Source organism: Protopterus annectens, chromosome 1.part1 (genome assembly GCF_019279795.1).
Source record: "Protopterus annectens isolate FY-2018-M chromosome 1.part1, PAN1.0, whole genome shotgun sequence".
NCBI lineage: Eukaryota > Metazoa > Chordata > Ceratodontiformes > Protopteridae > Protopterus > Protopterus annectens.
Genome location: NC_056726.1, coordinates 1,195,981,693 through 1,195,994,848, shown reverse-complemented (window position 1 = coordinate 1,195,994,848; position 13,156 = coordinate 1,195,981,693). Strand labels below are relative to the sequence as shown.

Sequence of the window (13,156 nt, the reverse complement as noted above, 5' to 3'; positions counted from 1 at the left end):
CTTTAAAGAACACCAGTAAGCTTATTAGTCACTATGCAAATGCAACCTTTCCAAATCCAACTAAGGCTCCTAATCATTGTCTTTCTCCTACTTTCTCTAACAGCAGCCTACCTGCTAACCTTATATGAACAGTCAAAATATTTATAGCTGAACTTCCCTAATGCACAACCAAGTACTATACATCTAATTAACTCCCCAGAACACATAAATATAACATCTTTACCTAGCTATTTTCCTGCTAAATATCACAGACTGACCCATATCAAATACAACTATCTAAAACCTAAAAAAACTCTTCACCATTACTTTAACCTCCATAATCCCTTAAACAAACTATTACACCTCTCCTTACTAGATGGGGACATTCATCCTAACCCAGGACCAGGACAAAAAGCAAGCACAGAACCACAAATTCATTTTCCCGCTGCCCCAAATATCCCATCTAAATCTCCCAACTCACTCTATATAGCTCACCTCAATATGTGCAGTATAAATAATAAAATTTCCCACCTCCATTTAACAGAAACATGGCTAAAACCCACTACACAAGATGTTGAAATTATTCCATCTGGGTACAACATCTTGAGACAAGACCGCAAAGTAAAAAAAGGAGGGGGTGTTGCTATCCTCTATAAAGAAGGGCTACAAATATCTATACTAGATCTTGGTTCCTCTTCTGAAAACAATGCAGAAATCATTAGCACCAAACTTCAACTTAATCCCAGCAAATCCCTAAATATAATATGTATCTACTTGCCCCCTGGTAACAACATCACCACTCTGGAAGGTGTCCTTACTGAACTCTCCACAAAAATTCCCCAAGAGACAATAATTCTTGGAGACTTTAATATAGACTGGAAGGACTGCTTTACTGAATCACCAACCTCCCATATTAACCTTAATGGCTTCTCATAAACAATTAACTCCCCAACCAAAATTAATAAACCCAATAACAAAGAATCCATCCTAGACTGGATTCTAATAAATAAATCACCAACAACTCTATAATGTAGGCACCCTCCCTGACAATGTAAGTGACCATTCTCTCACTTACATAATCAGCAAAGGTCAAGCTCACACAACTCAACCATATATAAAACAATAAGAAGCAACAGAAACTTTAACCCCAATAACTTCCAAGCTGAACTAAAAGAATGTGATTGGTCACTTATAAAATACCTCCCACTTGACGAAGCAGCAAACTACTTTAACTCAAAATTCTTAACAATTCTTAACCACCATGCACCAAAGTGTTCCATCAAAATTAAATCTAAACCTGTCCCATGGCTTACAAATTAAAACAGACAGAAAATTCAACAGAGAAATAAAGCTTGGGCACTGGGAGGGTGGCCTAATGGTTAAGGTGTTTGCCTTACAAACACAAGGTGCAGGGTTTGAGTCTCACAAGGGTTAATTGGCTAGGCTTAAAATGGCTCACAAGAGCAGTTATCTTAGTACTAATTTATTTATTTATTTATAACTAAAAACTCTGTAGACCAACAACAATTCAGGCAAAAAAGAAATGAGACTAAGAAAGCTATACTCAAAGATAAAAAAAACTTTTATTTCTGCCTCCAACAGACCAACCAAAATAATCCACAAATTTTCTGGGCTAGCATAACCAGACTACTTCAACCAGGCCAATCCACAACACCATCCCCTACAGGATCAAATTCTGACAATCCAAAGTGAACTGCTAATGCTTTTAATACCTTCTTCACTGATACCATCCAAACACTTGCTAATCAACTAACTACCGATAGCTCTGCCCCTCAAACCAATACTACTAACTCTCTCCCAACTCTAAACCTGCAACCTGTCCCAACTTCCCTCATCTGCAACCTCTTAAGTAAACTAAAACCTACTACCCCCTCAGCTGACCTGCTACCTGCTGAATACCTGCAAAAGGCAGCCAGAGTCATAGCTTATCCTGTATCATTACTGATAAATAGAACCATACCAGAAAGCACTATTCCCACCATCTGGAAAATCTCCTACATTATCCCTCTACACAAGGGTGGAAACTCCAGAGAATATTCTAACTATCGTCCCATAGGTCTACTTTCCCCATTAGCTAAAATAATGGAAAAGTGCATCCACAGACAGTTACTACACCACCTACTCCAGAACAATTTACTGGCCAAATCTCAACATGGATTCAGGCCTTTCCACAGTACAACAACTGTACTCCTATCCTTTACTGACAACATCAATAAAAACCATAATAACAGTCTTCTCTCTTCAGCACTTTTCATCGTCCTTTCAAAAGCATTCGACATGGTCAACCACCACTTACTTCTCAATATTCTAAAATCCTTTTCTTTGGACACAGACTATAAAATGGTTCCAGTTCTACCTTGATAATAGATAGCAGGCAGTGCTATGGGACAAAAACCTCTCATCCCATCTGCCAGTTACCCTAGGTGTTCCTCAGGGCTTTATATTGGGCCCCCTCCTTTTCTCAATATTTATCAATGACCTCAACCTAGCTATTCCTTTAACTAACTGTGTACAATACGCAGATGATTCGACAATAATCTGCTCAGCTAAATCTCAATCCCAACTACAGACTCTAACTCAGACAATGTTCAATAAAACAGAAAAATTGTTTCTACAACGCTGCCTCCTCTTGAACCCCAAAAAACCAAACTCCTCCTCTTCACTCCTACCCGTAAATCACTCCCAATGAACTTTTCAGTCTTATCCAATAATGGTACACTCATATCTCCTGATCCAACAACATAACTTCTAGGGGTAACCATTGATAACAACCTGAACTTTGAAACCCATATCAACAATACCATAAAAACTGTCAACAGGAAACTAGGCTTCCTCTATAGGATAACACCCTTTATCTCCCCACTAGCCAGAACCACTATTGCCTATTCCCACCTTATCTCCACACTTCTCTATGCTTCTTCCATATATACTAACTTGTCAAAAAATAACCTTAACAAGCTAGCCAACGCTTACAATAGTATTGCCAGATTTGCTACTGCTTCCTCCTTTAGGACCCATCACTGCCATAATCTGAAACAATTAGGCTGGTTAGAGCTTCTGAATCAGATTCACTTTAAACAACTCACCATTGCACACAAAACCCTTTTCCAACCTATCAATACCCCAATACTTGCTAGTCTCATTACCCAGTATAAGAACCTTTCAACTTTACGCTCATTTAATAAACTACTTATATCAACATGTAAATCTAATAACATGGCAAGAGATGCTCTGTTCTCAAATGCAGTTGGAAAGTACTGGAACCAACTCCCCCATGAACTTACATCACTGTCTTCATTTACACTTTTTAAACACAATCTGAAACTCTATCTTAAAGCCCATTGGTTATGTCCCTGTACAAATCCAGACTAATCTCATACTATATCACAAATATCCTCTCTTAAGACTTAATTCCTGCTCTATCTGTGTCTTTTTAGAGCAAGGCCTATCCTTGGTAAAAGCATATCTTATCCTAATAGAGATCATTTAAAATACCTAGTTAAATTCTTCTGCATATAATTCTAAAGCATCCTACCTAAGGCAGGCAACAAGTATTGTTTAAACTGTGAACATTGCTGAACTGTTGAAACTTGACGTATGCATTTGTTTAACAATTACTTTCTAGTTACTAATGAAGTCTTGTACATAAAGTGAAAAATATCTTATCTAATGCTTGTAACATGTTTTTTGTATAAACTGTGAAGATTCCTGAACTGTTTAAAATTTGTAGTATTTAACTGTATAACAACTAGTACGTCTTCTGTGTGGAGACATGCGTGAATGGACGTACCTTCATTGAAGGTTGTGCATCAGGGCCAGCAACTCGGCACATAAAAATCTACTGCCAATCATTAGCGGACTGGAGTTCCACTGTGGCGACCCCTAACCGGGAAAAGCCGAAAGACACAACAACAACTAGTACCTGTATGTTAGTAGTCTAGTAATCTCTTGGAGCTTATCTCCCCGGGACTCTACTGAAAATGGACATAAATCCAGTTAGACTATCCCAGTCAACAAATGTAAAATAAATATACAATAAATAAATATGAAATCCAGAGAAATTTGGGAACAAACCTTTAACATCATATTAGCATAATTCATCACACAGCAACTTAGAAATACACTCTAATGGAACCGAAGAAGACATACAAGTTCAGATATTAAATAATAACTTGGATATTACGAACGTATACACTGACTGCATACCTGTGGAATTAACAGTGAAAGCATCTATGTACATAGTGTAAATAGATATGTTGTATGACCTATATCCTGTGGTATTGACATCAGTGTATAACATATATATACGGTCAAGCTGCAAGATGTTTTTTATCTGTGACATTTATTAATGTAAAAAGAAAAATAAAAATTATTGAAAAAAAAAGAAACTCATTGAAGAAGTAAAACAAAATATCTTTTCTCACTTTTGAGTTAAATCACCCTTACAAGATGCACGATGCCAACATCCTCTTTACTAGTTTTATGTGAAGTGAATGCAAGTTTCCCTTTCAGCTTTTCAATCTCATAAATTATCTTATTTCTTTGTCGAGCCACACATTTAATTTATAGGATATTGCTTCATTCTGTTATGCATGATTTTGATGTTTGTTTCATTGGATAAAAAATTGTCAAAGTCATGACTGTAATGAATTATTTGGAAAATATCACGTATCTAATTTACAAAGTCAAAACAAAGCAGATAAATAAGTAAGTAAACAAACAAATAAATGCATACTGAAGTATCCATTCAATCTGAAATTAATAGTGCGGAAAATCTCACTGAAAGAAAATGTTTAAAATAAATGGAAATTAGCTCTAGCCACAACAGAAATTATTTACATCTGTGCAGCAGTAATAAAATTCTCCCTTGTTAAATATAGATAAACAGCTGCTTACAGTAGCATGGTTTATTAATTTTATTATTTCAGTAAATAAGTACTCGGTACAATATCTACATTTGGTTTTATCCCATATTCCAAAGACATGCAATAGGCAGACTAGTCACTCTGAATTGGCCATTGATGTGAGTGTGTGTGTGAGTGCGTGGTACAGAACAACAGCCGTGGCACGGCTATCCATCCAGTGGTGTACACTTTTGCTCGAGATTGTCACTATTAAAGTGGCACCCTGGCACCATGTATAAAAATGTTAAAAGGGGTTGTGAATGGATGGATAATATTTACATGTGTTTTAAGGAGATGTTTAAGAAGTTGCGTTTAGGTCTTTTTTTGTTAATGCAGACAGGGCAGTTGTTTGCTTCTTGCATTACCTTTATAACACTAAAGACAAGAAGAAGAAATTATCTAGTTGACAAACACTTATAATTTCCTCTAAAAACTGAAAATCATATTGAAGTAACATATCTTTTGACAGAAGAATACTGTTTTATTTTATTTTTATTGTACTTAAGCATAACACATAACTCAAACTAAAGAGGATGAAAGACCATCTGTGACCTATTTAAGCTACTGAATTGTATCAGTCATAGTCTCCACATCAAACGTATGACAAAATGAGTAAAGTAGATTTTGAATAAGCAGAACAAACACAAATATCAACCCTTTCTGGTAAAGAAGTCCCCGCAAAGAAAACCAATAAATTAAACCAAAAATAAATAAATAAATAAATAAAATTAAAACAAAAAAATTAAAACAAAAAAATTAAAATGTCTTTTGACTTTGTATTATGTATTTCTATGTATATATATATATATATATATATATATATATATATATATATATATATATATATCTGTGTGTGTGTGTGTTGCATATGCATTTTATGAATGTATTATGATTTCTGTATTTAGGTGCTATGCATATGCTTTTATGAGACTGTATGATTAAATCATTTGAGTGCCTTGATGTCACATGATTAATCAACGGAGGTAGTATATGGTATTTAAACTGAGTTTTTTTAGTTTGATAGACATTACCTGAAGAAACAGCTTAGTTTGTGAAAGCACCTGCAGTGTCGACAATAAAAGTTTTTTTATAGAAACTGGCCGTTTTGGAGTGCCTTTGTCTTGCTGGATTAATTTTTTAGATTTTGAATAAGCTAATTATATATATTTTTTTATTAGATTTTTGAAATGTTCAAATGAATTATTATATTATTATTATTGATAATAATTCACTGCCACTTACCTCACTATTTTTGTTCCCCTAGTTTCAAAGACCCCAAGAACAGTACCCACCCCTGAAGTTTGGCACAGTACCCAATGGAAGCACAGAGAAGAACATCCGGAGCAACTACCCTGACATGCATACTTACATGATCAAACATAACCAGAAGTCAGTGGAAGATGCCCTGCACCACCTCAAGACTGGGTTAGTGCCACACCATGGATTGTGTAGATGTTGTTTGTAACAAATTAACTTATTTCATTTAACTCAACATAAAAGGGAGTGTTTTCTGTGTTTTCTTTTATAATATAATATTTTAGGTGTTTATTAATATTCAACGAACATAACAGTCAACTGTGTTTCTTCAAACATAACAAAACATAAAACCAAGGAGGAGAATGATGCTAGTCTGATACAACTGGGAAAAAGTCTGAAAACATTATTCCATTCTTTGAAGTAAACATTCAAAAGGCTCCTGCCCTTGAAGGAGACCAACGCATCCACATAAATTCCAAAAACAAGTAGTCATTGAAACAGTAAGGTTTTATTTGTGTTTATACTCACTAATAGTTCAACTTTTGGTTACAATGACCAGTACAACTCTCACCTTTATATTTTCACTTTCCAAGTATTCCCATCTTCTTTTATTTATTTATTTTTATTTGACATTTGTTTACCGGGGTGGTCTGACTGGGTCTACAGAACCCATTTTCAGCAGAGACCCAGGGAGAAAAGCTCCACATACAGTACAATACAAATACAGTATAATCCAATACAATACAAATTACATTAGAAATACTATACAAAGAATAAGTTGAAAGAACAAACTGCTACAAGATGTTGCGATATAAAGCTACACATCTAGATAATTCTATACAGTTAAAACACTACAGACAATAATAGTCAGTCTCACCATACATGATGTAGACATTGTCCACAAAAGTAGTACATAAGTAGTGCATTGTGTGACATTGACTGTAGTACTACAAGCAAAATAGAATGTTGTTTCAGTTAGGAAAATAGCCAGAAAGTTAATGATGCAGACAGATAATGAGAGAGAGTTAAGAAGAATAGAAGCAATAAAGCCTGAGCAGTAGCGTAAGGATATGGTATAGAAACAGAGAAAGAGTTAGAAGAGCCTTAGGATCTTGCAGTTTGTCAGGGATTGAAATGTGACAGAAGAGGAAGACCTGAGCATTAGGCAGGCTTTATGCAGGAGCAGAGCCATGTATTTTTCAGATGATTTTTTTAAAGAAGCTTTGAAATGGGTTAGTAGCTAGAGGTAGTGAATTCCAAAATATAGAGACGGAGTATGAATACAGAGAGTGACCAGGTTTTCTTGTGGGTTTTGAGTTAGCTAATCGATTTTTGTCTTCTGATCGTAGGGATCGATTTGGTGTGTAAGGTGTGACTAGACTGGTTAGTGCAGGGCAGGCAGTAGGCTTGAAAATAAGGTTGTGTAAGGTGGATAGCTGAATAAAGGCAAGTTGGTTGGGGAGTTCAAGCCATTTTAATTCTAGGAGTGGTTTACAGTGGTGTGTGTGATATTTAGAGTTTGTGGCGAACTTTGCAACATTGTTGTAGCACTGTTCCATCTTGCTTAGGGTAGAATTTTGTAAGTTAGTTAAGATAGGGGCACCATAAAGAAGGGAAGGAATTTTATCCCAAAATTGCAAGTTTTTCAAATACTATGGCATGCAATACCAATGATCACATCTCACAATTCAGATGCTTGACAACAGTAATAATGCATTCTCAGACATAGAATCAGATGTGCAGCACACAGGCTCCATTGTAACCACATCTACAGCAGAAACTCTACCCTTTCATGGCCGTTAGTAAAGGGTCTATTTCTCATAAGACATGCATGTAACTTCAGCCAAGTCTTCTGACATTTAATTTCTTTTAAATCTGATCCTTCAACTTCCACACATCATTCATATCTGAAGGGCAGCAAAGTGTAGCCCCTCTGAACCCAGGTGTTTTGGTAAATACAGCTTTGTCTACCCCACTTGATCCAAATGCATTTCCTCCAAGGGATGATTAAATTCTGAATTATTTCTGTGAAATTTCATCCACCCAGTCACTGAAAGTTGTACGCAAGTGTTCAACTGTGAGGGGCAGAGTATATGCTGCTTGAGTAATAACCCATCTATCATGTGAGGCAGCTGGGGGTTTAATCATGAATTATTTGATCCCAATGTCTAATACGGTATACATGCATTTGAGTGAACAGCCAATGTCTGAATGCAGAATCCGAGGAAAGCAAAATGTCGAATCTGCAGATTCCAAACCCAGAATTACCAAAGGCTGGCCAGGCTACTATTCTCCCCTCTAGACCCAAGGTAGCGCTTGTTGCGGCGATTGTGTGATCAGGAATTTCAAATTCAATGTTGCGCTTGACATTACGAGCATTCGCACCTATGAGTTTTGACATTACGGTTCGGAATTATGATGGATCAACATTCAGTCGCATGACCAAATGCATGTATTCCGTCTAATACATAGTCTTAGCCACTGTCCCCTGTCTCTAAGCTTTCATTACTTCAGCATGATTACAGATGGAATTAGAAGACCCAAAGTACCATTAAAATGCACCTTCAGTTATTATAATTACTTCACATATCTCCAGTCACTCAAGGGAGAAAAATGATAACTCAGGTTTTTATTACTCATCCAAAAGAAGCCAGAATTGCACTTTTCCATTTCATACCAAATATAATGATAACAAAACTGAAGGCAACAAACTATGTAAGAATATGATATAGGCTCTACCCTCCCTTGACATATTGAAATTTTGGCTTTATTGCTTGTTGTCCTCCAACCCTGGTTTCCCGAATTCATGTTTTCTAATCATGTATATGCAATATAGCTTGATAATCACTATTACAGATGGTTTATATATGTGGTAAAACCATTGTCTTATCTGCTTTAGTTCTGCCTGCTATCACAGAACATTTTCTCACAATCTCTGCATGGCTGTCCTTAATTTGCCTTTTAAATTTATCTGATTTAATTCACAAGTCTCAGTCCAAATATTACCAAACAACAAGACTTTTAGGAAATTTCCTGGCATTACCTTAACCATACCTCAGTGATACACTGCCACATTCCCCAATGGTATCAGGCACTGTATGGATTCTAAGATCACTTTCTCTCCCACAATTAGACATTTAACAATGAACAATAAGAAGGCACTATCACCATATTTATGCTAATGCTACCTACCTTAATTAACACATACCCTAAGGCCAGCTCCTTTACAGCTATTATGAGCAGACTGGGTGAAAAAAGGCCCCCCCGAAATGGGTCTCTATGTATCTCTCCCATATATATTATAGCTTGCCACTGACAGAAATTTGAATGATATTGTTCAAATATAAGGCTTGCACACATCTTAAAAAGCATAGTCCAATATCTCCTTTGTAATGCATCCAACATACATTTCCAGGATTTAGTATTTAAAGCCTTCCAAATATCAATAGTAATATTCTTGCTTCAGGATTTTATCACATTGACATATAATAAAAGAGAATAAGTGTCACCACTTATAGATGATATATCTGCATGAAAAAATCCAAATTTTATTTATTTACTTCCATTTGATGACTGTGAGAGTGAAATGGTTCACTAATCCTTTTCAGACACAACCTGAGTACCTCTGTCAGTACAGAATATGTATTAGACAATATGGTTTACAAACAAATGCCAGAAAACAATGTGGTACATGGGGTCATAGTACATTTGGGATAACAGTTATAAACATCCATTGCAACATTGTATGTTTAGTTATTATAACAATTTATATATGTATTTATGTATGTACAGGTATATGATTGATAAAGACATTAACGGCAATGAAATTGTACAATATTATTTATTGTCTTTAAAGGATTTACAAGTTTTATGGTGCTATTAACTGAAATAACACCTTATCTAGCTTCTTTGCAAGTTTGCCAATATCTTGATAAATAATTTAGAGTGCCTGGTGTAAATTTACACATCTCACTCAAAATACCAGGGGTAGAGGTAAGAGTAATGCCTGACTGAATTAAACATTTCTGATAGTTTCTCAGCTAAGAATGACCCACCCCACTGAAAAAAGTAGTCAGTAGAGAGGTTTTGACTTCCCCAAGAAACTCTTTTCAATTATGTCATAACATTTTGTACTTGGGTCTGGAGAGTTTCTAATTTCACTGACCATCTAAATGATATTCCCCATACAGATCCTGTGCTATTTTATAAGCTTTTCTTAAGAACTTAGTCTAAAACTTTAGATGTAATAATCTCAGATGGATCAGGCCATACACCTTTAGTTATTTTCAAGTGTAACCATCGGTGCTCAACCTTCAGTACAAGATCTGCATCATTCTGGAAATCAAGATAGTTAATCTGAGTTTTCAGGAAGTTTCTGTTTGCACTAATTCATCATATACCCCACCGCACCATGACCCCGCCTATAGATAAATTTGTGTTCTCATTCTTAAATGGGCAGTTAGCTAGTTTTCTCTTTTCTTTATCTGCCCTCATATGACATTAATGTATCAGATTATTGCCTCACATTCTTCCCATCAAAAATGTTCAGGCTTTCTTGCTGCCCCCCCATTCTTTTTTCAAAATAGTGCTAGGCCCCTTACTGTTTGGAATCTATTTCTCAGAAGTCCAGGCCACCAAGTTTGCTGATGTTTGCAAACTGGGAGCATGCCCGGCCTGTATGTCAAAAAATATTTCTTTAATACGTTTCTTTAATATGTTTCAAATTTATATTCATTACTTATGTTCAATTCCTCTGGTCAACCTTCAAGTAACCTGGATCTTTCCCAGCATCAGTGTCTGCTGTAGTGAATCCTGACTTTCCATTATATGGCAAAGGATTTGATCTTTAGTTTTACTATCAGGCCTTTAAGGGAACAGTCTGGATTTATTTCATTAAATATTGACTGATTTGATATTCTTGTAATCCAGGGCATTTTCAAATGTTTTCAACACTACAATTCAAAAGAATATATTTTCCAGTGAATAGTCCAAGAAGCCAGCCATATGCTATTTCAGGAAAAAACTATTGCTTTTACTGTACTCACCTTTGTCAACCAGGTGATGTCTTTGCTTTTTAAAATCTTGGCCCGGTTTGCCATAGTTTCCTTTCAAAAAGCAAGTGCCTTTAAATTTCATGGGTGTTATCACCATATGCAGAGACCTGAGCTTAGGAAAGTAAATTCCTTTCCCATCTATTTGCAAAGAATTGATACAACTAGATGACGTGATCATTTATTTATTTGTTTTGATACTGAGCAACACACTCTCTTTTGTGTTTCTACTTTCACCTTTATCAACAGACACTTCAACTCATCCTCAGTTTCAGCCATCAGAGTGGTATCAACTACTTGTCTGAGGTTATTATTATTTCTCCCAGCAATTTTGGTACCATCATCATCAAATTAATCTAACCCAGCATTATGCATCATATACTCAACATATGAACTGAGTCATAGTCCTTTCCAAATCTTGAACCAATTGGTTATTTCATATTTGATTTTAACTGTTTCTGCTTCTGAGTACAAATTCTTCAGGAGGCAAATACAGTGACAAGTTGCCCCCATTTGTTTAAGGATGTGCCATATTTTATTATGATAAACACAGTCAAAGGCACTAGTGAAGACAATAAAGCAGAGGCAGGTATTTTTCAGGAACTCACTTGCTTTTTCCATTATTCACAGGATGTTGGCGATTTGATCTTTGGTGTCTCTGCCTTTTCTAAAACCAGCTTGTACATATGACAATCCTCAGTCAATATATCATTACAGCACTTCTATCACTATTACCTCTGTACTGATGTAACATTTATCATTATGAACTACAGAACGTGCAGTGTGAGCTGTTCCCCTTCCTGTCTTTTTCTTTGCTTATCATACACACATTTCTTTATTAATACAAGATTGTGTTACTGCATTCTGTGCTGCATATTATATTCTATACTTCTGTCTCTTATGCTACGTAATCCATGCAGATAATACTGTCTCAACATGAGAAAATCAATGAAATAAATTAAAGTCTTCATAAAATGAAGTAAATCCCACAGTCTATACTATATCAAGAAATATGCTATATTATTAGAAGGCAGAGAAGTATAAAAAATCCAATTAAGTTTAAATACAAAAATATTACTTTTCTTTCTTTGACAGACATGGCCTCTTTGATGGCTGATTTTTCCATTGAAGGCAGATAGTATTGTTATTATCATTATGTTCTGATATTAAAACACCAATCCCATGCTAGTATGCACTACCCTAATAGGTGAGAAAGCAGGCAGCAGATTTCAGACTAAACTGCTGTCAATATGTCTTCAGTTAATTAACATGCTGTTATCACATCTGAGTTCCTTGTGTAAATCTGTTTCTGTGCAGAATGGTGCTCATCCTGGTCTTGCAAAAAATTTCATGGCACACCATTTTGTAAAAGAAAATAGTCCAGTAAACAAGACTGGCAAATAAAGTCATTATATTCATAGAACAGTCCCTATGTGCAGTTTTTAAATGCATATCTTAGTATTATTAGTCAATAACTGATTTTTTTTCTTGAATAGATAGCATAAATCAAAGTTTTCAGCTCTGTAGAAAGGTAAAAGGTTGGTCAGCACCAGTTTAACCTATATAAAAGGCTGCCCTGTGCACTTAAAAGCAGATCACTAGAAATGCACAGTTACATGCGACCCATATTAACTTGTGAATATTGTTAATCATTCTAAATCATCAGAAAGGTTCATTATCTGCAACAATGTAAGGAAAAGGGGAGATTAATTCACCCCTTTTCTCTTCACACTGCTGTGTGTTAACCATAATTGCTTTTGGTGTACAGATTTCTTAATTGTCTCAGAGTAAAAAAGTATTTTGTAAATCTATCTCTGATAGACAAAAATACTTCTTTACACTCCAAAACAATAATAAAACAAATCCTCAAAAATTTTGGAAAGGAATCTCTACCCTCCTTAATCCCAGAAAACCACACACCCCTACCCCAGACCCTAATGCCCC

The 13,156-nt window shown here is 35.6% G+C and overlaps 1 protein-coding gene across 1 annotated transcript in view; it reads left to right on the top strand.

Moving 5' to 3' along the window:
* LOC122815911 (glutamate receptor ionotropic, NMDA 2D-like) overlaps nucleotides 1-13,156 on the top strand; it is a 1,415,655-nt gene that overhangs the window by 1,159,145 nt on the left and 243,354 nt on the right. Inside the window, 1 exon segment of the mRNA XM_044088769.1 lies at nucleotides 6,169-6,329. Coding sequence (XP_043944704.1) covers nucleotides 6,169-6,329 — 161 coding nt within the window.